The sequence below is a fragment of the Thamnophis sirtalis genome, unplaced genomic scaffold, assembly GCF_051295495.1.
Source record: "Thamnophis sirtalis isolate CommonGarterSnake01/CBP01778 unplaced genomic scaffold, rThaSir2_p1.2 scaffold_3, whole genome shotgun sequence".
Classification (NCBI taxonomy): Eukaryota; Metazoa; Chordata; class Lepidosauria; order Squamata; family Natricidae; genus Thamnophis; species Thamnophis sirtalis.
Window position 1 is genome coordinate 103,936,799 of NW_028261383.1, and position 27,305 is coordinate 103,964,103.

Genomic DNA, 27,305 nt, shown 5'->3' on the forward strand with positions numbered 1-27,305 from the left:
AGTGGTCTGGAATGACAAAGAAGAATGTTGAAAGGTTTCTAAAAATTCCGAGGTTGGTAAAATGAGGACCCAGATTGTTGGGGGCAATATGCTGATTCTGTAAACAGTTTGGAGAGAGCTATAAAGCTCTGTGAAGCGGTATATAAGTCTAAGTGCTGTTGCTTTAAACGGTACAGTTATAGAGATTGAGTATTCTAGGAAATGTAGACTCCAGGACCCTCCATCTCGTCCACAGTTTCCATTCCATTCAACTGAATTCACCCCGACGGCCTCAAAATGCCCTCAAGTTGCTTCGTGGATAGCAGTACTGCAGTCTTTAAGAGTTCATGTGCTTCATTTATGGAGCATGACATATTTTGGGAGAGGATCACATAACAACTTCTGCTTGTGACCTGGCTGAGGATGATTCCTTCACATGTAATGACAGGAGTAGTAATTTATGTAGTGCTGCAAGCATGCCGAGCATTTTCCACTCCTCATTACATTCCTAATTGAGATATTGGGCTTAGCACTAGTTCCTGTTTGTAGAAGATAAAGTATTATGACCCTGCTTAAAATTAGCTTATCGGAAAGCCTGTGTGGAAATATCTATTGGAGTAATATTCCTTAACTCTCAACTTAGTTGCTTTAGGGCAGTGGAAAAAAAAATTCAAGAACTGAAGCAAATTTAGTGAAATCAGCTTTTCCTACTGAAATAAATTTCTTTCAATCATCTCTCTTCTCTTTGCATAGTCATTTTCCAGCAATTTGTCTCTTGCCTCTTCCAAGAGCCAGTAGACGGGTCTATGCTTGCATGCTTTCCTGTTGACCCAAAGTATGGATTTATCAGAAATAATATAAGTTCTGGGAACTCCAGAAATGGCAGATATTTGCTTTGCATACCATTCTCGCCTATTCGTTTGCAACATACATTTATAAGTATTGATAGAAGTTAAAAAGCTTCTGATCTCTCCACCACCACCACCCCACCTTCTTCTTCTTTTCATCTTTTAAACTGTATATTTATGTCTTTTTTTAAATATATTTTTTTATTTTCAGACAAACACAAACACACAACACATATAACATAAAAGCCTCTTCAACTACACACAGTGTGTCGATTGGTTACAAAGTCTTTCTGTGTCCTTTCTGTGGTCCTCACTTGAATTGTATCAAAATTCACATATTGACAATCAAGAAATCTTCGTATACATTGTTATTATGCTTCATCCTATTCTAAGTCATTCAATCATTTTAGCATTGATAACATTCTCTAACAGTTTCCAATTCCATGTTTTCCCCCATTATTGGTATCATCAATCTAATATACATGTATAAAAATTGTTATACTTATTAAACATCCATTAAGCCCAGCTATTATTACATTCTTTCAACATAAAGCATATTAAATTTGAAGTAAATTTATAGTATAACATTTTATTACATTATCCTGAAATCATCCATTTTCTTTTAACGCCTTCTAATCTGGAGTCAGAGAAACCCTATTTTCATTCATAAAATATGATGTTTTCCTTAAATATAGTAGAATGCTGTTAGGAAGCTTGAAATCAATCAACATTTAAATGGTGTGGAAATTTTAACATTAATGCCCATGTTCTTTACACCATGTAAACCATAAAAGCCATGCATCACATTTGTATTTCCTGTTCTGGTCATAAAACCATATATCTCACTTGCATGCCTTTCACAAAGGGCTCAAAATGATGTAAAAATATTACTGATGGGTCAGTCGATGGCCAGCTGCCCAATAAAGAGAGACCTCCTCTTCAAGCAGCCAGCCTCTACCAAGCTTCAAAAAGGGGCTATTGTTGTTGCAACTATTTTTGCTTCTGAGCTTGCCAACAAACTATGTGGGGAGAGAAAGGGGAGATGGAATGTAGGCTCCAGACATCAAGAAAACAAGGTGTGAGGACCAAGGACACTTTGGCAGGTGTTTACCAGAGCCAAAAGACTTTCTCATAACAATACCATGAGTCTGAATTAGACAATTGGACCCCTGATCTAACGGGGGGGGGGGGGGGAGGAGAATCTAAATTTTAACTATGTGGGTTTGCTCAGGAAGTACCGGTAGTTAGATTTAGTTTTGTCTTCATCTTTGCCGAAGTGATGTACTCAATAAAGTTTTGCATGAAGAGATTGGATCATCTCGTCCGTGCTTGCTTTGGTTGGGTTTGTCAGATGGAACGTTGATAGCCTCAGTGTCTTGATTTTAGGGATGCTTGCGCTTCCCCAGGGAGACTGCTAATGGTCTCTTTTCCCAGCTTGGGAGAAAGGAACCGAGGAAAATTCTTCCAACAGTATGACTGACATTCACAGAAGAAGTCTGTATTCACCAGCAGCATTCTATTTTCTTTTGCATCATTGCTCTATACTGATCTTTTATTACCTGTAAGTTGCCTTTTGACAAAATGTAATTTCTTTTCTTTGATCTTTAGACAGAGGATAAAGAGTTTGATAAACTGGAAGAAAAGTTTCAGTCATTGGCATCAACTATAATTGATCTGAAAGAGAATGTGGCCTGCTTTCTAGACAACACAGAGGTAACGTTTTTGTATCTAATGTTCAACCGAGCTTATGGAATTAGAGCACACAGTTAGAAACTTGATTAGAGGTGTCTTTTTGTGGTTGACAATCCAATGTTGTCTCTATTAATGTTTCTGAGATTGCTTTGAATCATGACCAAAGAGAAGCCCACAGTATTAGATTTTAAAGCTGTTGATAAGAATATAGTTACCTTGATCCAATGCGCCTATTTTTGCAAGATGGGAAGCTACAAAGTCTATTTAAGAAAGTCTGTGCAGAAGATGTGGTAAAACAAGTAGCCACCCAACCAGTATGTATCTGCTAGTTTTTACTCCTGCTTGAACTTCAGGCAGTAATTACACTGATGTATATCTCATTTAACTCTTGTCTTGGAAGCAATCTATATGATTTTCCATCTGTATACATGCATTCTTTTTCCATCAATACATTCTGAAAGTGTGGGCTGGTATATGTATTCATGAAGAAGCAGCTCAAAATGCAAACTTTCCCCGTCCTAATGAGAGAACCTAGCAAAACTTTCTTTAAAGTTAAGTGGGCTCACAACCAAGCTTTCATGATTCCCAGCTGCAAATAATATGAGGTTCAGAAAACCGAGTAACTTTAGCCTTCTGTCACCTGTTACTATCATTCCTCTTTCTTCAGGGAATTGACCTTGGAGAACTTGGAAAGAGGCAGTAGACAAAAAAGAAGGAACAGTAGCTAAGTTGGGCTTCTAAGGATTCCAGTGAACATTCAGGTGGAAAATACCAGGGGTTTTATAAACGTTTGAACAGAACCCTGGAAGCATGTCAAGATATGGTAATGCAGGCAAAAAGTTTGGAAAAAAAATACTTTAAAAAAATAGAGAGCTCCAATAATGTCTATAGAATTATGAGATTAGATGTGCATCAACAGTTAGCTAAAAAAGACAAGTGGCCCCACCCTGAAAAAAGCACCCCTCTTTTATGGAGCATAATAAGAAAAGCAAGTGGAAGAGGAGGGGTGGGGGAAACCCAACAGATCCTTCCAGAAGGGCTGCACAATATTTTCCGGGCTGATAGCCATGGTCAGCCAAGAGCTGCATTCCAAAAAATATTGAGTTTGCCAGAACAAAAACTAAATTTGATGTCACTTACATGTAATTAAATATAAGTAATGTGATTACTTTCCAATGATGTATTTAATTACTGCATCCATCTGTCACATTAAAAACTTAGTGCTATGCCAAATACTCCCCCCTGCTTTAACATTATTGTACCATTTTTGTGAAGGGGATATAGAAGCAGAGCAAACAGAACTGGGGAAAGGGGAGATGTTGCTTGATTTTGTTGCTACAATTTCCCCCTTCTTTTTTCTTGTGTTTCAGTATTTTTACAATGCTTTGGTCAGGTAATCATTGTAAATAGAAGATAGAAGGGGAGTCCTTACACTACTTTAAGTCTAAGTGTGAGCATTTTTAAAGAAAAACAGAGCATCAGTCGCTTATAAACCATGTTAATGTGACTCCTGCAGTAATTCACCTTCTTCTTTCATGTGAAATAATGACTTCCACAAATGACTGGACTGGCATTACTGTGAAATTTCAGTTTACCAGATGTTAGGGACTTTACATGCAAGGGACCAAACGCTAATGCAATTTAGTCTATTGACGTAATGAAGTTATTTCATAATACATAGACAAAAATATGATCTTTTATTCCGTTTGTCCGATCACACAAATTACATTAATTAATCTGATGAGGTACCCTCCAATTTACTGGACGTTTGTGAATAACAGACACCCTTTCCCCACATAGTCCATTAAAATAAGATTTCTCTATTTAGAAACCTGTTTGGAATTGCAATTTGATGCCAACACCACACACGAGATTTTCAGCAACACATGCAGTCGTAATGTATCTTGTCACTCTCCTCTGCCCTACAGTGCAATTATAAAAAGACCAATTCCCGTCTAGTTCAGGTTTCGGTTCCCAAAGAGTCCAAGCAGCTTTCTCAGTAGAGACCACAAGTAAGACATTACAACATTAACCTTTTCCGGATCTTTCTCTACAGTAGTTCAGGGAGATTAACAACCACTGATATACGTTTCTGCTATGAATTTGAGGATTTCCCTTTTAAAATGGGAGAATTTGTTGTCAACTGCAATGTCCATCAGGAGCCATTTGCTGAATAAATACATGCTGCTGTCAGGGCTAATCTCCTGCCGAAATCATTTCATTGTAGGCGAAGGAGATTTTGAAAAAACAAAACCCCAAACTATAGTGAATTTAGAGGAAGAGAAATTACTGGCTGGTTGGTAAGACATAAACTACTTCCCTAAAATACAGCGAGAATTCATTCTGAATCATCACAAAATTATCCGAACCTTAAGATATAAAAGGACTTAATCAATGCAAGGAAGGTTAACTCTTGGAGATAACTGCTGTTCCTCTAATACTATGAGGCTGTAAAGTCAAACAATTCTTCAAATTATGAAGTGGATTGGAGTGGACTTTAATGGATGGTAATCTATGCCATGGGCACAAGTAGTGGGTTTTAGTAGCAGCAGCACATGTGTGAATTAACTTTAGAACTGATTCTTGTTTGATGCTCAATGTTATAAGTACACATAGTGAAATGGCATAGAATATGGCAACAGAGGCAGATTTTTATAGCACCACAGTTTTGAAAGGAGGGCCTGGGAGATGTTTAGCCAAGATTTTAATCTTGCTTGCCATTTTCAAATTTAAATTTACATCTGTTTATGGGCTTCTCATCTAAATCAGAATGGGGAAATATTCTTGTGAGGGAGAAGTAAACCAAAGGTGCTTCCCCCCCCCCCCAAGGCAACCAGAATTTCTTGTTTTTTCTTTTTTTCAAAACATTTTGTTTCTTGGATGAGAAGCGAAACCTTTTATTTGAAGAAGTTTCAAAGAGAAAAAAACCCTAGAAAGTCCAGTTGCCTTTTGACAAAAAGCACCCTTAGGATAACCATGACTTGGTAGATAGAGAATCAGCATAGAAAGAGAGGAAAAGCAATACATTTTTTGCAAGAATTCAGCAAGCCTCGTCCATTAAGATTTTTAATACGGGAGCAAATCTTAGAAAGGGGACATATTAACATGTATTCAACTATTCCTGAACACCAGACTGTCTATTGCTTTCATTTTATGTCCAAAACAGTAGAACCAACCAATCAGAAGAATAGAGTATTTTGTTGTCTGACTCTCCAGAACCAAAACTGGAAATAATGTGTTCAAAATTGTTAATAGAATTTTCTGTTGAAATTAATAATGCTGAACGTGCCCCAGTTTAGTATTTGGGGAACATTTAAATTAAATGTCCAGGAACACTCATAGTTCCAACAATCGAATTATGTAAGAAGACAAAAGGAAGAAAAAAATCTAAAACTTCTAGCATACCACATGGCAGGTAGGATATTGGGAATATAGTATAAATATCCTCTGTGTTCTGAATTGGAAGAAATGATTGTTCAGTGACCAAGCCTCTAACATAGGCCATTAAATGTGGGGAACCCAGGAGCAACATTAAAAATATGAGGAGGGGAAAGAGGAAAAGGAACAGGTGGTGGTGTTCGGACATAGGCTTCCCAAGATCATGAAGCAGGCTCCTCATCCCGATAAAACCTCTTTTATTTAGGTTAAAGGGAATTTCTCTCCAGCAAAGTCCCAGCAAACAGTCTTTCATGAGATTTCACAACTACAGACCTTTTATCAGGCTTGGAGAGTTGCCAATATCTTCCAAACGCCACACTGTAGCAGCAATTACTTGGCAAGCAGTCAGAAACAGATCAGGTCAGAATTGAAATAATTGTCTCCTGCAAACTCCCCTCCCCTTCTTCTCCTCTTTATTCCCTATGGGAATTAAGCCATTCACCGCCCACCTGTGACTTTATTCCGGAGTTATGCCCTTATTCCTTAGCTGTTCCCTTTTCCTGGCAGTTCTGTGCATGCGCACATTGGGAACAGGCTCAGCTGTTCTTCTGCCCCACTGATATCTAACTTTGAAGGCAGTTGATAACTGTCAGATGGCCCTGGCCCCATCTCTGCCTATGATACAGAGCACTCATCAGAGCCTTCCCCAGACTCCAGGACTGGCCCATGTTTCTTCCCAACCTCTTCACTGTCTCAGTCTGCCATCAGCTCCGCTGGCCGCTGGTGGGCCACAACAGGTGGCACCACACATGATGTCTTCTCTGAAATCAAGGTATCCACCAAAGTAAAGAAAATATACGTTTACCAATCACAGTTGCTCCTCAGAATAGGTTGTCAGACTCAATTGGTAAGAAAGTTTTCCCATAGAGAGCATTTCCTCATCAGGAATCTACAAGAGATTTCAAATCTGATGCAACAATATTGCAAATTCGTCTTAGACAACCCTTCTTCAAAATGTTTAACCACGAGGCCAGGGCTGGATTTAGATGAAAAGAGGCCCTAGGCTACTCCACTTATGAGGCCCTTTCACCTCCCATTTTTAAGTTTGTAAATTACATGAGAGACAATAAAATACATCATTACTGTGATATATCAATATATATCAATATATATAGCTGGCCTCCCGACGGAGGGCGGCTCTGCTTTGCGGCAAAGGCAGCAAGGCCAGCCACCTCCCTTGCTGCGTTCAGCTGCCAGGCTCGGCTCCCTCGCCCTCACCTGCCTGGCCGCTGGTGGGCTCTGCGTTGACGGGGCGGCTACTGGGAGCGGCCGCGCCTCTCGCCCGACCGCCGGTGCTGGGAACGTAGGCAGGCTCCCCAACTGCTGCGGCGCTGGAACGATCTTAACCAATACATTTTTATGTTTGTTTATTAGTCATATGCGTAGAATTTCTCCTTATTTTCAGTTCAGTGTTTTAGTGTTCACTGTTTTTAGAATAGTGTAATTTTAATTTTGCTAACAATTTGAATGTAGGCCCCTCTTGATCTTGAGGCCCTAGGCTGAAGCCTAGTTAGCCTATAGGAAAATCCGGCCCTGCACGAGGCACATTTTAAAGACTTACATTTTGTTTTTTTAACATACAGTTTAAGTAGATCTTAAAAGACATCTGAAGTGAATTTCTTTTTTCATTTTTTTTTTTGAGATGATGGAGAGATGTTAGCTGTTCAAGGTAGGTCAGGCCAAGAAACTGACACTGCAGGAATTCTAGCAATGCTACTTGTTAGAATTCCTTGTTAGGGTTCATTAAGAGCCGTGGTGGCACAGTGGTTAGAATGTAGTACTGCAAGCTACTTCTGCTGACTGCCGCCTGCCTGCCATTTGGAAGTTCGAGTCTCACCATGCTCAAGGTTGACTCAGCCTTCCATCCTCCTGAGGTCGGTAAAATGAGGACAATATGCTGACTCTGTAAATGCCTTAGAAAAGGCTGTAAAGAAGCGATATATAAGTCTAAATGCTATGCTATTGCAATGTTATTAACAGAATCTTGAAAGCCTATTGAGAACCTTCTCCTTTCTCAAGGATAAAGTCAAGGGAGAGGTTATCTCATTCAGATTCTTATGCTTTTTACTTTTCCAAGGCTGAGTAACCATTTCCCACCTCCTTCTCAAGGCCTTCTCTGTAGACAGAGCTACATTCTTCAACAGAAAACTACCATGTTTATGAATATTTAATTGGAAGTAGACTCTGATCAATGGAAACATCTATGTAAATCTGCTGATGAATTTGTAAAATGATTCACTAAGGCAAAGTTTGGGAGGAGATTCATGAAACATTTGCATTAATTTATGGTCATACCAAACCAAAACTTTTACTCCAACCTCAGTACACAGAGACCAGGACTCTCCCAGAATGACACTTCACAGTAATATCCGTAACATAAGTGCCACCACCAATTAATAATATTTGTGTATAGCTTTTTCACTGACTCTTTGTGTAAGTTGCAATTTTGATGTAGAAATACTTCAAAAATTCATAACCGGACTCTATGTTTATTTATTTGATTGGTGTCCTGCCTTTATTATTTCTATAATAAAAGGTGGACAGTGGCAAATATTAACCTGTGATCACAATTCACCACTTTCCAACTTTTATGGAACCAGCCAAAGCTTTCTTTTCCCCTTCTTTCCAATCTCTTTCCTGCATTCTTTTTTTCCTTTGCCTATTTTAAATAGTGTGCTATAACTCATGCATTTAAAAAGTATATAACTTTATTAATTTTTTTAAAAATACAAACGTAAACTATAAAACAGAAAAAAGATTTGAAAAAAAAATCAGAAAAGAAAGGGGACATGAGAAAAGAAAAAAATCAAAAATTACAAAAAGAATGAATTTCGACTTTCTTTGGAACAAACATATATATTTAACATGCATCACACTCTTATTCTAAGATTAATATTTGCTGCATTATTTTGATGGTCCCACAAAATTTGAATCATTAAATCTCCAAATCAGTTTTTCATTTCTGTCCCACAAAAAATCCAAAGTAGTTTCCAAGTAGAAATAAAATTTGTTAAAGTCTTTTTTTTTAAGCCGAGGCTGCCAGTTTTGCCATCTCCACCAAGTCTACCAACTTCATCATCCATTTTTCCATTGCAGGTATTTGTAAGCCTTTCCACCTTTGAGTATATAACGTTCTCATTTTCTTTATCATATGTAAAAACAACGTTCCAGAAGAGGTTTCCATTTGTTTGTCCATTAAGCCCAAAAGAAAAGTCTCAGTTGTATACTTTTAAAACCACTTGCATCAAAATACATATTTGATCCCAATATTTTTGTTGCAGGTCCACTGAAGATGAAAAAATGTACACTATTTGATTAAATTTCCAACAAATGTTTGAAATTTGCTTTTATACATTTTGGACAAGTTATCTGGTGTCATGTATCAATGATACATCATTTTATAAAAATTCTTTAAAATTAAAATTTAGCTTGGTTTTCAAGCCTTTCTTCCATATATCCCCCTTCTAATTGAATTGTATATTATTTCCATAACTCATGCATGTTTAACCTGAAAAATATTGCTTTTCAATAAATAATAATGGCATTTTAGAGACTGATTTCATGTGAATCACTGGATATGTTCCCGATAAAATCATGTTTTTAGGTTATCAGTTTAACTTCTTTATCTTTTAGATGTTTCTTAGTTTCAAACCACATGAAGATGAATTGGATATAGAAACATACATTACCCAACCATATTGTTCCCTTGCAAAAAAGCTTCACAGCACCATCTTTCCTGTCTATGTAAGTATTATTTCATTTCTAGTTTAGCAAATTTGGGAAGAGGGAAGGATCGGATGGATTGATTATAGCTTTGCTTTCTCACATTTGAAGGCAAACTGGGATTTTGTGAGTTGTAGTGAGATACAATGATTTATCAAAGAAAAAAAAATCTTCATCTTACCCAATGAGCCAATTTCTGAGAAATGGAACCTAATGTCATATATATTCCAAAATTTCAAAGCAAGTTCTTTGAGATTGTTTTAGATTATCTAAGATTTCTCTAAATATTAGGCACATAAGCAAGGAGAAGGACCAGAGACTCTCAGCCCAAAGGCTTCTGATCTTCCACGTCGGAACAGAGCAAAGAAGGAGGTCAAGATTTGAGACAAAGTCTGCATCTCTTCCTTTACAGAAGCAGAGGCTGGAGCACCTGGTATATAAGCCGCTGTGCAACTTGTCAGAGACTCTGAGGGGACCCCAGAATCTGATCAAGAAGCGATCGGATAAGCTGCTCGACTATGAGGAATATGAGGAGAAGAGGAATGAGACGGGCAGTGTGACCTATGAGGAGGAGGCTATGATGAATACCTATCTTGGCATTAACTCCTTGCTTGTATCTGAGCTTCCTACATTCAACCAGGTGGCCCTGAAGTGGCTGACCTGCATCCTGTGTTCTTTCGTGACTCTTCAGAGGGATCTGGCCAAGCAAGTCCTCCAAGAGGCAGAAGGGGAGATTCTCCAGGTAAGCAGAGATTTCTATTCGATTGCTTCTCCCTGCATGTAACTAATAGGCATATTCTTGAAGAAAAGAAATGTAGCATTTCCATGTAGACACAGAAATCCCACTCCATTCCTAAAAATATTTTTGTGCTGCTGTGCAGCCTGTTATGGAGAGTATAAAAAGCAGGGGACCCACTACAAAGTTTAAGAAAATTGCAACTGTTTTACACATACTCTTTTTCAGTCATCTAATTCTAGGCTTACTCTTATAGCTGCCCCATAGACATCTCTCTGCAACTGAATTTTGGAAAATGGTAATGGATACTTTAAAACAGGCAGAAGATCAGCTGTACTTTCTCCAGGAGAAGTTTGATACTCTTTTGCCAAACCCCACTGTGCAGGTATGATGCTACTGGAAAACCAAGAAAGGGGGGGGGTGTTTACTCGTGCACAATTTCCTCAGTTGACTGATGGCTAGTTGACTCATAAATATCTGGCATGGGGATGGAAGAAGCAGGTGGTAATTCCAGGTGATTTCTAAGTCTTATCTAGTGATGTTCTGTGATATTTAGACTCTTGGATTGTGTATAAACTTGGAATTTAAGTGTGAGGGAAGTGAATAATTCAAAGGCTGGCTTGCTTGTCTTTGGAGAGTTTGCTTTACCCTTTTGTGAAGAACTCAAGATGAGTCTTAGTTTATGCTGTCACATTTTTCATTAAGGCACTCAGACATCTTTACTAGACAACCTATTTGTGCATTGTATGCATTTTAGGAGAAAAGCGTACGAACGCTTTTAAGATCTTTTTTTTGAGTCATTGACCCATATATGCTGCAGTGTATATAGAAATGATTTCTGCAGCGGATGATGGTTTTAGTATAAATTGTAGGCCAATGGATGGTTTTGTAATGACTTCTGACTAAACAAAATTAGTTACTAGTAATTCCAAAACAATCTCAGGGCCAATAGAAGCATTAGGAAGGATAAAGCAGATAATCTTAGTCAGTTGATTTTGTACTGCAGTAGATTTAAATGACTTGCCATTAAAGAAATTACTGGCCATATTGCTTAAACTTTATAATTTGAGAATTGTACACATAAAACATCCGGATAGATTCTAGATATTTGCATCCCCAGCAATGGAAGGGTAACAAGTTAGACAGTTATTATGCTTTGCGTTTTTTAAAATGTAATTTAGGCATGTTTTATTTTAGCCTACTGACAATTTTCAGAGAAGTTGACCTTAGTTTAGTATGATTGCTTGAAAGGCTGTAGCACTGAGATTCAGCAGCAGCTGTCTCAAGCAAATGTATTGCTCTTGGCCCTGTAGAAGAAATAGAACTGGTAGTATTAGAAGCAGATAGAAATAATATTCCCTCTCCTTTTCCCAGTGCCCGATTTCTTGCAGTCCTACTCTGCTTCATTTGCAGAATTCCTGTTTTTTCTCTGTTTTCTGAAGCTTAGCGTGCAAAATACGTTTTGACTATCATTTATCACACCTTGTTCTAGGATATTTTTGGTTAGATGCATTAGCACCTTGTTCATTATGATTCATGCATAAGTGCATAAAACACAGCAGCCTATTTCTTCCACAGGGGATATATTTCTGACTCATTTCTCCTTCTACCTTTTCAATAGCCTCTTAGCTCTGCAGAGGAGAAGAAGGTCCTTTTGCTTCTGAACAAACATGGCCCAGATAAGTTGTACCAGGTGACAAGCGACACCGGTGGCTGCAAAGACATGGACTTGACTCTGCAGAGAGGGCAGATAGTGGCTTTTTTGCATGGCATGGACTCCAAGGGCAACACAAACCGATGGCTGGTTGATTCAGGAGGTATTGTTAGTGTTGCAACCACCCAGAACCCTTTTCTTTGTACCAATAAAGGAGAATGTATGTAGCTCGGGATTGAAATGAGGCATCCTTGGTGTTCCCTGAGCTTCAGTGGTGGGTTGCAGGTGGTACTCCCTGGTATGGGCATACCGGTGCCTGCCCGGAGCACAAGGTACCATTCTAGTATGGTGCTCTGAAGGGCCCACCTGCCTGCCTACCTGAACTCCTTACCTGTATTTGAGCTCTTTGGCGCTTCCGCGCACATGCACAAAGGGCACAGTGCCTGCGCAACGCTCCGCCGAGCAGCTGGGGCATCGTGGAGGCGTCGCAAGAGGTAAGGATCCATGTGTGTTTGTGCGCACTGCGCGCATTCATGTGGTGGATGTTGGGCCCCGTTGCAACCATACTGGGATCCAGAACCCACCACTGCTGAGCTTGGTGGTTTCCTTGAAGATGTTTCATTACCCAAAGTAGGTAATCATCATCAACTCTGCATGAAAATAAGCAAGCTCAAGGAGCACCAAGGACCTATTTTCTTGTTACCAAAAGTGGTAAATTGGGATGGTCTGATCAGTCTAAACCCAGTCTGAATGAATGGCACACATTATTCTGTTTTGTGAAATTTGAAAAGCAATGTTTTCTTTTTTCTTTGTACTTGCGTTTTTTTTTTTTAATTCCATGGTTCTTTGAAATATCTATCTCAAAAATCTAAGTAGGTTCAGATCTGTACAATATTTGAATGGGAGATTACCAGGAATCCCCCGGGGCTTGTAAAATATAATGATGGCATGGTATACGTCATGTGTTGTTGTTCATCTGGATTTGCCTACTTTTAAAAAATGCTAAGGATCAGGTGGTTTATACTATGTCCTGATATGTAAAACCATAGAATACAAGGGGATGTATTTTCTTCTTCACATGACTGTATGTGGATATACCCTGAAATAAATAAAAGTGGAACTCAACTGAAGGCAGTTGTTTATAATCAAAATATTTTTGTATTTGGCTTATGCATCAAAATCCCATGATGGCTGAGTTGTATAGCTGTATTGCAATATATGCTGTTTCGTATAGAATCTGGTCCACCTACCTGGTTTATATGGTTTATATTTTTGAATTATACATGCATTAATTGCAATGAGTCCTTAAGCGATGGAGGCTTGTGGAAAGATGCACCTATAAATTCAAATGGTACAAAAGGACTATTTTACAAAATACACATTGGCATTTAGAACTTTTTTAGAAGGAAAAGAAGGGGTGAGTGAATTGATCTGGCTGCAGAACAGTCTTTGATGAAGTGCAGCCTTTTGATGTAAAATGAATCTGCGTCTGATATCTCTTACATCCCTACTGCATCAGATAAGAAGCTTAAACCATAACCACAGAAGATTTCATTGAGCCTAATCTGGTGAGCTCCAGATGTGTTGGATTACAACTCCCAAATCTCTGGCTGGTTATCAGGGGAATTATTAGTCCATCAGATCTGGAGTTCAGCAATTTGGGGAAGATTATTATAGAGTGCTATTGCTCATGTAACATGTGATCTGATAGTCTGATTAGCTAATGTAGGAGGGAAAAAACGGAATTTGCAGTTCTTCCTTTGGCAAATATATATATATATATATATATATATATATATATATATATATATATATATATATATATATATATATATATATATATATATATATATATATATATATATATATATATATATAGTGTGTGTGTGTATGTGTGTGTGTGCTTTCGTAGATTTTCACGGGTGTAGGTATGCTGGTCTTGTTGTATTTGGGTCTTTTCCCATGTAAGATTGAGATTGTCTTGACAACATTTCGGCGAGGTCCCACTCGCCATCTTCAGGTTGGTGTTTTCGGCTTTGTGCTTGTGCGAGTAAAGTGTGGTCGGAGCTGCCATCTTTCTATAAATCTTGGGGTGGGGGGTGGAGTGCTGCTTTTGTTGCTGTAAGTAGGTTGATTGGCTGTGTAGTTGCATCCTGATTGGTAGATGGAGTTGATGTTTGTAGATTGGTCGGCTGTTTCGTATCATCCTGTGTAGCTGAGGTTCTGGCTGTGTGCTGATTTGTCTGAACAACTAGGTGATAGGGGAAAAATATATCTTTGTATACTTGCTAAATGGTTATAATGAAAGAGAGAGTTGCTTGCTCTCTGAATAGTGAAAATCAAATGTCAGGAGGAAAACTAGAGTGATGGTAGGATAGCTGGACTCAAGTATCCCAAGAGTTGTTGTAAATTCCCTTACCAGATTTTGCATGTATTAGGTAATTACAAAAAAAAAAAACAGGAGAGATGCCTCAACAATTGTACCATTGTCCTGTTAGGCAGAAAATGAGACAGCTTTTGTTCAAATTGCAGGGCTGGGGAGTAACTACACAGAGAGGTGAAGGAAGAGAAATATTTTCAGCATCTAGAAGATCACTAACTGAACTAAAGGTTGTCTGTCCCATGGTTGAACTTTGCCTAAAGTTGGAGCAAAAGTCCAAATTGCCCTTTCTTTCTTCTCTACCATTCTTTTACATTGACTTTTCTACCTCTCTCTCTGCCTTCATATTGCAACCAGTTCCTTTCCTCTTTTTTTTCTTGTCCTTTCTTTTCCTATATTAAACACCTCTTCCTCTATATTTTCCCTACAGTGTAATTTTTTCCAGGACTCATTCTAACCCTATAGCTCTATATCTCCCCTTCTTGTCTCCATTCATCATATTTGTGCTAGTTTTGGTCATCTTTCCCACTCATCTTGTTGCCTTTCTATAACAACAACAACAACATAATAATATAATGTAATAACAATATAATATAATAATAATAATAATATAATGTAATAATAATATAGCATGGTATGGCATAGCATAGCATAACATCATAATGTAACATAACGTAACGTAACATAACATAACATAATATCAAAATATTATAGTTCAAGAGCTGCGGTGTACAGTGGTTAGAATGCAGTACTGCAGATTAATTCTTCCAACTGCCAGCAGTTCGATTCTGAGCGGCTCAAGGTTGGTTCAGGCATCCATCCTTCAGAGGTTGGTAAAATGAGGACCCAAATTGTTGGGGGCAATGTGCTGACTATGTAAATCACTTAGAGAGGGCTGCAAAGCACTGTGAAGCAGCACATAAGTCTAAGTATTATTGCTAAGTGCTATTATTAAGTTGAAAGACACAAATAAGAAAGTACAGATACAGTACAATAAAAAGGGTTAGTATAAAATAAAACAGTTTGAGATAAATAAGTAGATAGATATTATATTAAACATTTTAAAACACATACATTAATACATCAATAAAAACCTTACTTCTATAGCCATAGTTAAAAGGTTAGGCATTGTCGCTGTATCATTAGGATTTTTATATGAACGTAAAATTTTAATGCATTCAAAAATATCTCCTCCTGGCCTTGATTTTAAAATAGGACAGATTACATCCTGCCAAAAACTCTTGTAAAAATCACATCCTTTCATTAGTACATCCCACACATCCTCTCTTCTTTCCTACAATAATTGCTGCCTTTTTGTCCATTCTTTTTTATATCAATTGTTATTTCTACACCATTATTTTCCAATTATGTCAAGTTCATGCCACTTTCATTGGCGTTGCAGTACAGCCATCTGCTACTAGCTGATAAACAACAAGGGAACATCCTGCTTCTTGTCAGCAGTCTAGCCTTCAGCCTGACCCTACCTGTCTTATGTACTATGCAGGTCCAAGGGGCTACATTTCACCTGGAAAGCTACAACGGTACCATTACGCCCCCAGCTCAAAGCCCAGAACAACAACGGTGCCCCAGGGCAATACTGCTGGGAAAATGCCTCCTCCTTACAACTTACCCCAAACTCCCAATCCCCCAGCGTACTTCAGCACTCCAGTTTTACAGGTGAGTAAAGTACAAGTTTTTCAGCCACTCCTTTCTTAGTCTTTCTTGTTGCTTTGATTTTCAAGGACAATAGTACCGATTGTGTACAGGCAGTGAATTTATGGCTGGAGACTGGCAGATGATGGCATTTGCTATCCTGTTATGCTGATTTATATTTTATCAGGGCCATTTCAGGATGCAAAATTGGGCATACCTCTAAAGTAATTCCCCACCCCCAGGTAGCTTGTTAGAAATAGGATCTCCAATGGATTTAAATATGGAATAGCCCAGATATGTTGACTCATCCTTGAGACATTTATAAAGTGAAACATGAGTGTGGGTCAGATTTGGGAACTGGCAAGGTGTTGGTCAAATTAAGAAATATACTGTATTTTTCGGAGTATAAGATGCACCAGAGTATAAGACGCATCAAGATTTTGAAGAGGTAAAATTTAAAAAACGTTTTTGCACTCTGCAGACTTCCCAAACCCCTTGCATGCCTCATTTTTTGTGAAAAATGGGGCATGCAGAGAGTTTAAGAGGCCTGCAAAGTGCTCCTGGGGTTGGGGGGGGGCAAAAATGAGCCAAAAATGGCCCTTTTTTCATGAAAACAAGCCCATTTTTTGCCCCCCAAAAGAGCATGCATACCCTTTAGGAGGCTTGTAGAGTGCTCTTGGGGGCTGGGGGAGGGGCAAAAATGAGCAAAAAACCATCCATTTTTCGCTCATTTTTGTCTTCCCCAGCCTCCAGGAGAACTTTGCAGGTCTCCCAAACCCTCTGTATGTCCATTTTTATGAAGGGGGCGGGGTTTCAGGAAGCCAAAAATGCTGTATTCAATGTATAAGACGCACCCAGATTTTTACCCTCTCTTTTTTGGGGAAAAAGGTGCGTCTTATACTCCGAAAAATACGGCACATGTAGTGAGCAATGAAAACCAAAACAAAGATTGATAAGATATAGCAGCCATATGAAGGATTAGTTTATATGATTATGTCTAACAATACATAAGATCATAAGAGGCATCAGATAGACTTGGGCATTCACTTGCTGCTTGTGTAGGAGCTGGAAGTCAAAGTTTTAATAGGGCCCTGAAAAGTTTAGTCTGCATGAATTCCGAATGAAAACTATTCATCACCATGACTAATATTTTACCATTTCTGTTTCATAACTAGAATTGAACTGGAAAAGATCTAGAAAGCTTCTTTCCTCTAAGATCTTTTGTATGATGGCCCTATGATTTCCCCACCATCTTTCAACTATATTATTTAAAACAGGGACGTTGAACCCCGGGGAAAATTAATTAAACATAGCCATGCCCAGGAATGTCAACTACTTTCAAAGTAAGGTGGCATTACTTCCTTCCTTGGAGAAACATGGAATACTTCCTGGATCCAGCTATCCATGTCCTGCCTAGCTATTTGAAAGGGCAGAGAAGGGCCTGAATCAGGGGTGGGTTCCTACCGGCTGAGCAATCGGTTCACTTCATGCGCACTATGCGCGAATGCGCAGTTTAGTAAAAATTGAACTTCTGCATTGCAAAAAGCAGCTTGGTAAAAACCCACCAGAGGCCTGAATTCAAATCACAACTGGCAACACTAAAAGTATTGAAAACCCTATCAAGTGACACCGCTTTCCAAAAATATGCAAATTCATCCAGTATGTGTGCAGTGACTTTGTCCTGTTCACCTTTCTCTAAAAGGTTGTAATTTAACACAAGCATGAATCTTTAGCACAAGATGAAATAAGTGCAGAGAGAACTGCCACATTGCAGTTCTTATCACTATTGTGTAGGCTGAAAAATGAACTTTCATTAATGTTTGGTGTTATCTGCTTCTGGTTTTATACCTTTATTGCTTTAGATCTCTTTTCCATCACTCCACTTATATTAGTTCTCTAGTAAACTAAGGAACTTGAATCAATAATTGGGGGAAAGCCTCCAGGGAGTAATCCCATCATCTCTTGCCACCTCTGTGTTCTAAGGATTGACTGCAGGATTGTAACAGTCTGCCAAATTGTGGGGCACACCCAGCGGTGGGATTCATTTACCTTCCCTACCAGTTCGCAAATGTGAGCGCATGCACAGTGCTTGTGCATTATGTTGGGGTAGGTGGGCGGAGCCTCTCACAGCTGCCACTAACGGTTTGCCCGAACCGGAGAGAACCGACTGAATACTACCCCTAAATGCCATCTGGATACCTTGTGGGATTTGAATTTTGTCCCTTTAGGGTTAAATTTTTTTTGAAATAATATAGAGAATTCTCTTAATATGAATTACAATAAAGATTAATGAGTTAACAAGAGCATATATTATTCCCCATAGCAAAGAGAAACAGACACGGTCAAATTGATTCTTTTATCCCAAGAAGAGAATATATCTAACCTTGTTTCTATTTTGAAATTGCTTCCAGATTTTATGCTTGCAGTGGTGGGGGGGGAATAAATGATTTCGTTTTTTCTAATTAGATGGTGTATTGTTATAGAAATGGCTTGTGCATGCTGTTGTGTAAAAGTAAAAAGTTGTGGTTTAATGTTGTTATCTTCCACTGTGCTAAAAAGAATCGGAAGTCAGTGCCTTTCTCTTTTCCTTTCCCTCTTTATACCATATTGTTCTCCCACCCCTCCTAATTTTTCCTTACTTTTTTGAATTTATATTTTGATAAACTAATTATAAAGCTTAAAAAAAACCCACCCAAATAAACCAAAGACTCATCTCCCAAGATATGAAGGTCAAAGTCATCCAAGAATAAAAAGCTCGAGAATTCCAGCAACTGCCACAAGACATCAAGATGAAATCCAAGAACTTGCAGAGCAGCTCAGCAACTAGTATACCAGCAACCTTTATGGTGAACACACTTACTACAGTGGACTTTGCCATCACTGTAATTGGTCCATCCATATGAGTATAGAGCAATTGTAGTCATCCTGGCAGCTAGTGCTGTTAAGGCTATAGTGTTGTAGGCAAATTGGCACTCCCCCAAACAACATAAATAATCGCAGTGCATTGCAGAGACTGTTATAGGAACTGCATCTTCAAGAGACTGGTTCTGGGAACATTGAGCAGTGAAGGAAACTATCGTACAATTTTGTAACAGTAATGAGTCATCACCCAGTGCCACCAAATCAGAATGCAATAAGGTTCTTTTCCTAAAAGTTAATCCTATTGTATTGGGAGAAGCTCACTCCCATTTTATGAATGTCTGTCCTCTGGACTCAGATGAACTGCTTTTGAATTTCAGTCCAGGGGCTGAGAAAGGACTAGGTCCATAGTTACAATAGCTCATTTAAAAGGTAAGAGGCTCAGAAGAGGAGTATGAGGTGAAGCAGGAGAATGAGCAGCAATAAGGGCCATTCATGAGCAAGAAATCCAGCTCTAATTTTGTGATTGGCAGCACCAAGATAGTGTTAGTATGCAGCCATATAAGCATGCAAGGGAGCTTGGTCTGGGCATACATAATATCATCACCCAATGCTGCTGAATCCAAAATCCAACAAATCATACTGGCACATCTGGGGAAACCCGACTCTTTTGGGTTACCCCTGAGTTAAAAGTACATTTTTCCTCCCCCTGCCCATGTAGTCCATTACATGGCCCAATTGGGTCGCAGTCCAAAGTTCATCTGGCCTCACATCCTGCCTTCTTGCACCTGGTGGGAACGTCCTGGTTCTCGGAGGAAGGAATTTTATTTTGGTTACAATCCCTTTGCTATCTCTACTCCCCCCCTCCTGTTCCCACAGCTCAACCAGCCTCCGCTGTGGCAGCCCTGAAGATGCCAGGAGAAAAATGTCTCCGGGGCTGACACAAACTGCATTCCAAGGCTCAAACAGTCTGGACATTTATTTTAGGTTTGCTGTGAGCTTGCCTAGTATCCAGAACTGAGTTGAATAATTCACAATTCTATATGCCTATCACTACTTCCACTTGTTTTCTTTTCATTCATGCCTCTTACTGCTCAGCATTCACCACACAAATTCAACCAGGTTACATACTGTAAGTCCACATTCTGCAGAACATTAGGAAGCCATACAGGCAAGAAAATTCATCTAACAACGCTCTGGAGGAACTGGGCTCTTTATATATGTTAAGTCTCAAGGTTTAAATTCTGGCTCTTTCTCTCTTTCTCTTGGCTTTGAAAGATTCTGCTTCTTCTCTCTTATTTACAGTATGGTTTTTTCTGGTTCTAAAAATGAGAGATTTCTGCCTCACCAGCTTCAAACGTACCATTGTCTGCAGGCTGACAATTGACAATCAGATGTTCTTGTGTCTTTGGACTAGTAGCTCATTTGTGTCCTGTATAACGCCACAAATTTAGATACCTGTTCTGGGCGTGGCTACTTGTCATAAATTTCAGAATAAATTTCTACTTCTTCAGGATGTTTGCAGAAAGGCACCCCCAAAAAGTTGCTTTGGCTATCTGGATAGGACTGAGCTGTCCATGTTTCTGTAATTTTTTGGTATCTTATCCTGTAATGTAATGATCAAAATCATATCATATCCAGTATTAAAACTGTGTTTTTGTTTCTGTGTTTCTGTGTTTTTCTTAGGTAAGTGCTGCTTATCCCTTCACAGCCAGGAGCAACCAGGAAGTCAGTCTGCAAGCAGGCCAATCAGTGACTGTGCTGGAACCCCATGATAAAAAGGGAAGCAACGAATGGTTCTTAGTGGAAGTGAATGGACAGAAGGGCTACGTGCCTTCCAACCACCTGGCCATGTTACCCCCGCGACCACCTGGATGGGTTTGGCCATTTCCAGCTCAGTAAATGCAACTGTTAAGAGATGCTTGGTTTAGAAGTCAGCTATGTTTTCATTGCCTCTTTTTTCCTTTTTCTTTCATGACATTCAATGGGCAAAGAGGCTGACAATGAGGCTAGGAGTCCTCTGGAATATTGTGAGTTTCAGTTTCAGAAAATCAGAATGAATCTGTGCCATATTTATTGAAAATATATATATATGAAGGAATGTAGGTACATAAGCTACTTATAATTGTGATGGTATTTCTTGATCTAAAGCTGACAAGGAATCTTCCAAATATTGGAAAAGAAGGGTTCCTGTGGTAATCTAGGATAATTACTGCACCTTCAGCATTACAAATAGTCCTCATTCAGTGATCTCATTTGGGACCCACAACTCAGTATTATGTGAAGTGTTTGCTAAGTGAACCCACAACTGTGCTTACAATCTTAATTCAGCTTTCCTTTGCTTTACAAACCTGTAAATGTCGGAAAGCTACTTTTACAGTACCATCATAACTATGAATTGTTGCTAAATGAGATTTGATGTATTTGATCAATACATGGTCTCAAACCAAAGATTTCCGAAGGACACATACGTGTAATTGTGCTTAGTGCAACAAGGGCTTAGAAGGGGAATGTGTCTCTTCCTAACTAATTCCAGAATACCCATCTCAATCAGTTAGCAACCCATCGTGACAAAGAAGCTGTGAGCCAGGGGTGGGTTCCTGCCAGTTCTAGCCTCTTCTATAGAAGAGGTTCCACAAATCTACAGTGCTGTTTAGAACTAGTTCCAGCTCCCTCCTCCCGCCCGTCCGCACATCATCAAGATGAGGAGTGAGAGGAGGAATTCTGGGAGTTGAAGTCCACAAGTCTTAAAGCTGACAAGTTTGAACACCCCTGGGTTTTTTTTTCTAAAGGATTAGGGGTGCAAGGGTCTTGTAACTTGACAGCTTTAAGGCTTGCATGCTTCAAATGCCAGAGTTTCTGAGCCAACATTTTGGTTGCTAAGCAAGAGCGTTGTTAAGTGAGTTTCACCACATTTTACAAGTTGGCCATGCCCACCCAGTCACATGACTGCCAAGCCACTCCCACTCGGTCACATGACTGCCAAGCCACTCCCACCTGGACACATGGCTGGCAAGCCACTCCCACAAAGCAGGCCACACTTACAGAAGAGGTTCTAAAAAAAAATTGAAACCAACCACTGCTGTGAGCCATAGGTCAGTTGAAGCCCCATTCTTCTTTCACTGTTATAATGTCCTTTTGGTTTTATAATAGTGAAGAAACAGCTAAAGAAACCAGCTCAGCATTTCCCAATGACCTATAGTAGAACTCCCAGAGTACTGCTGTAAACCCAGTTGTTCTCTTCAGTAATATAATCAGTCTTAATAATGTGAAAATTATTTTTTGCATTTTTTAAATTAGGGGTTCTAAAAAATATGTGTTTTTACTCCAAGAATTCAAATATGCTGCTATTTTTGCAATTGTACAACATTTAGCTTGATATGGTAAATGCATGTCTGATCAAATACCCCCAAAATACTGTTACTTTTATTTTCTCAAAATTACTCCTTGTGCTACAAAAATTAAAGGTTTTTTTTTCTGCATGAATCTTATCTAGCTAAGCAAAAAATAATCCATACAATCATAAACTAACAGCAGAAAGTGGTTATCTGAGTTACAAAAATGTTTAAGCGAGTTTCATCAAGTCTTGTGTGGATTTCTTCTTTGGCATCAGCCTCCATGTTTCTTGGCCTCTGATATAACCCTCACATTTCTCATGTGTATACACTCTCTTGCTGCCTCTGTGACCAGCTTCATACATCTCTCTATTGATTGAGCATGAAAGGGCCATTGTGGTCAGGGGTGGTATTCCCTTACTCTCCTACTGGTTTGCAAATTTGAGTGCGCGCACATCCATGCATGCGACATCCATGAAAGTTGAAAAATTTGACATGCCCTAATTACTATACAGAAACTTATTTGCAAGGAATACTTCCTTATTAAAATACTCTCTTTCCCTTCAAAAATGACGCTCTAAAAATAAGGAGAAGAAATGTAGCTCCAGAGATCGATTTCCAGTGAAATCAGAATGTACAATAAAGGGGACTTGCGCCTGTGAGATTAACATGAGGCATAATGCAATTTTTCACTGCCCTCCATCAGAGACTGTGCTTATCTTCCCACATCCACGTACACCTGTAATCACATCAAATTACTTTTGGAATCAGCATAGAAAACGAATGCATAAACTGATCTGAAGGCTCAGGATGATGTGAAATATTAAAGTTTTAATGCTTCTGGGTGCAAGTGATAAGACAGTTTGCGGTGTTTAAAAATGCAACTAGATCGCTTCAAGTGTGGCTCCTGAAAAATGCATGGGTTTACTCTTTGATATACAACATTTTACGTGAGATGGAGAATAAAATGAATGGGCAACATTATGTTTTAACTGAATCGTAACACAACTCATCTGTATCTTGATTTTGTCGTTGTACATCCCAATGCAGTTGCAGTAGAGTCTTCATAATGTGAGAGGTTTTGGTATAAAGGTCAAGAAGCCCCTTTCCTCTTTTCCTTTAAATATTGTAGTATTTAAATCTTCTAAATAGCTGCTGCTTTGTTTGTCAACTATGCAACAAGTAACGTTGTTTGGGCCAATTCTCAACTTTAGAGTTAATAACCTGTTGTGACAATATAACTTGTACATTATAGTTGATGTGCTTACATGGGTGAGAAATGGCCGAGAAATGGCCTTGTATAGATCTTGTAATCTGTGGAAACTTCCTATGGTAGTGTTAGAATCATTTACCATCAAAACTAACTGTCTGAACTGTTGTGAACATTGTCTTAAGGTCCAAAAATTGAACACTAAAAAGAATGAGACCAGAAATTTTAGGTTCTTTATATTTATAACAATGGTATATTTGCATTACATTAACTGTGAAAGAAATAAACAGTATTGATTCTCTGCTTAAAGATGCTTTTCAAACTGTTCTGGTGTCAGCGCATGTTTCTTGTCTGATTATGTCTCTTCTTACTTTCTGTTGTTACGCAGCTCTTTTACCACCAGATGGCTTACTTCCCCCATTTGTCTCTTAAGCATACCAGGCAACATTGGAGCTGGCAATCTATCCCTTTATGTTTCGAAGAGAAAGGACTAGATTGTTGGCATTAAAAGCAACAGTTAATATTTACTGCCTTGTTTCCCATTGCTGGCCTTCATGACTAATCGTTCTAGTACATTGCTTTTCAGAATAGTTTGAACAGTTTACAATGGTATCTTATTTGTTTACATTGGAAGACTGAAGATACAATCATACCTTTCATGATTTTATGCCCTCTACATGGATTGGACTACAGTTCGTGTGTGTGTGTGTGTCTGTGTGTGTGTGTGTGTGTACATATCTCTCTCTCTGTCTCTCTCTCCATCCATCTACACACACATATTCATACATACACACACACAGAGTATATATGTATGTGTGTGCGTATGTGTGTGTGTGTGTGTGCGTGCGTGCATGCATGCATACATACATACATACATACATACATACATACATACATATATATATATATATATATATATATATATATACACACACACACACACACACATGCATATCTAGTATATGTATGTGTGTATGCACATGTATGGATGTGTATGTGTGTGTTCCTTTGAGAGTGGGCATCAGAATTTTATTTTAATGTGTTCCATTATGCACAGAGAAAAGTGACAATAAACTCTTCCCTTCATCTCATCTTCTCTCTTTTTCTTTTCTCATATCATCTTACCATCTTATCTAGTTCCCATCATCCTCAGACAGCATGATTCTGGGAGTTGTAGTCCCAAGTTTCAGGATAGTGGCAGAGGAACTAGTACTTTCGGAGGGATGAGGTGGGAGGGTTATGAAACACAGGAAGTGCATATGAGGCGCTACAGGGTAGATATTTTCATGTAAAGATGACTAGGCATGGGTGAGTGTAGAATTGGTTGCATGCCCCGTTCTCTTCCATGCGTAGGGAATTCTCATCACCGAAAATATCTGCCAAAGTTGTGTATCACCGCGTTGACCATGCTGAATCTACATATAAGAAATGGATTGTCCTGAGCTGCCTTTAGACAGTATCATAACAAGGAAGGGTCCAGTTCCCTTTTGAGATGCAAATGCCAATCGAGGAGGCTTTATACCATAGCAAGATTCAAATCAGGACACCCTGGCCATTTCAACTGCCAGCCTGAATGATGAGTTGTCATTTGTGACATACTTGATATTATACGCCAGTTTCAAGGATAAGTCTACTGCTCCCAATGTCAAAAAGATACTTGGGCCCTGGTTTGATAGGCATGTGCAATTTTGAGGCCTGCAGCAGTCAACGGTAGGCCTGCCAAAGTGTAAGTGACACCAGAATCTCATATTTGTTTCAATATAGAGGCAGCTAAGAAAGGGTTTAAGTTATTGTGTCCATTTGTCATTACAGACCATTTACATCCAGATCTCTTGCATGCACCTGCACGCACGCATATGCACGTACACACACACACACACACACAGCTGCTTTTTCTACTATCACATCACGTTACATGTTTCAGTTGACGTTGGCTTAGGGCTACATAAGCAGTCATCCCCAAGCTAGTGTCCTCCAGAAGCTTTGAACCACAGATTCAAGAATGTCTAGCCAACACTTTGGGAATTTAATACTTTCTGAGCACCAATATTAAGGACAAAGTAACTAGAATGATCAAAATGATAAATACCCATGACTTGAATCTGTGTAAGCCATAAAGATGCTCACACTGGGGGGGGGGGTGTCATTTGTGTCTATCCCATACTATTTTACGTTGCAAGTGGGAAGGCAGGTGGCAGAATATTCCACCCTAAAAAACAAAGCAGTTACACCAGGAAGCCAGCATGTTAGGAAGAAAATGGTTGCACAGCCTGATTTTATTCCTGCTTGATTGCATTTTTCTATTACAAGATTATTCGTTTTTGTGCGAGACTCATGCAGCCATGTAAATATCATCCTCTGGACCGAAGTGATATAGACCGAGCAGAGATTTATTATTCCACTAACCACCAGGTCTCAAGATAGTTATGGGAAACCAGATCAATCAGAGGCTACATGCTAGGAAAAATATGGATGCTTTTGAAAGCATAAGTCACACTGAGAGGGGAACTGACGGGGAACCTTTTGATGAGAAACCAGGGAACAAGCTAGCAATCATCTAATCTAACCCACTCTTTCAAAAACTATTTTCTCGGGCAGGGGACTGCCAATCTTTACTTTGAAAAATGTCACTCCTCAGTCAGGTTAGGTCTGATTTCCCTTCTTCAGTATTGAGCGGCAAGTGATGCACCAACTGGAAGAAGGCTGCTGAAAGAGAGATAAAGCCATCTGGAAAAGTTCAAGCTACTTCATCAGCTAGCAGCTGTCTTGACTCCAACCTGGGAGACCGAGAAAAGACATCGCGGCAGTTGGGAATGGTTTGAAGATAATTTAGGAGAGCAGCAGTAGGCTCCACAGTATTTTAAGTGGCATGGCACTGGGACTCAAAAGTGTGGCAGTCCATACATTTTGGTGGCTTCATCTTTGAATACGATGCTAATTCAGCTATGCAATGCTATATATTTCTCAACAGTTTGGAAACGGTGATAGGAAGGAGGATAAAGATAGGGTCAAGGATAGAGGTTTCCCCTTCTGAGTGGCCAATTCTTGTCTTCTCTGAGCTAAGTGCAAGGCTCAAGTCTCTTTCAACCAACATATATGGACAAATAAAGGGTAGTATGCATGCCTTTAAATAGCATGGCAAGGACATACCCTTCAGTCAGGAATGCTCTGGCGGTCTTAATGGAACATGTTGTATTTGTAATTTGGAGCTAATGAACAGTGCTTGGACAGAGCCTGAACCAGCTGGTTCATGTAAGTCATGGATGCTAGGACAAGGATGAAAATCTCTGGCTTCACACTTAGAATCTGGTGTGGCTTTCATTACAGGGAACCTTCCTCCTGTCCCGTTCCCTCCTATTAGGGTCCAAGGTCAGAGCTAAGACAGGTACACTCTAATTGCTCTGTTTCCAGCACTCTAGACTTATTTCAGGCTAGAAATGCTCCATAGATATTCACAGTCGTCAGCAGTTCTCTCTGTTAGTCAGCTGGGAACTCTTATTTCCTTCAAAGAAACAGCCAGGGAATTTATTTGAACTTGATACTAATTGAGAGATGTTTCCATAGGCCTAGTGAAAAACAAGACAGTCAGCTAAAGAGATGCAAAAGATAGGGAACAATTCTGCCCAAGGAACATTGTTAAGCAGATTGATTCAAATTCCTCTTTTTCTGAACTACAATTCTGATCAGATCAAGCTGTTCCTCTGATGTGTGTATCTGTAAATGTTTGTAATGCTGTTTTCACCTTTAAAGAAAATGAACGAAGTCTCACATTTTAGATGAATTCTATACAAAAATGTA

The 27,305-nt window shown here is 39.1% G+C and overlaps 1 protein-coding gene across 5 annotated transcripts in view; it reads left to right on the plus strand.

Annotated features, from left to right (window-relative positions):
• ARHGEF37 (Rho guanine nucleotide exchange factor 37) overlaps nt 1-22,229 on the plus strand; it is a 54,897-nt gene extending 32,668 nt beyond the window's left edge. For all 5 annotated transcript variants that reach the window (XM_087709638.1, XM_087709639.1, XM_014055782.2 and 2 more), the window contains 7 exons: nt 2,436-2,540; nt 9,591-9,701; nt 10,093-10,422; nt 10,673-10,801; nt 12,038-12,233; nt 15,955-16,127; nt 20,649-22,229. In XM_087709638.1, coding sequence (XP_087565764.1) covers nt 2,436-2,540; nt 9,591-9,701; nt 10,093-10,422; nt 10,673-10,801; nt 12,038-12,233; nt 15,955-16,127; nt 20,649-20,864 — 1,260 coding nt within the window. In that variant the 3' untranslated portion in view covers nt 20,865-22,229. The remainder of the gene's footprint in view (nt 1-2,435; nt 2,541-9,590; nt 9,702-10,092; nt 10,423-10,672; nt 10,802-12,037; nt 12,234-15,954; nt 16,128-20,648) is intronic.
• Nucleotides 22,230-27,305: the final 5,076 nt, after the last annotated feature.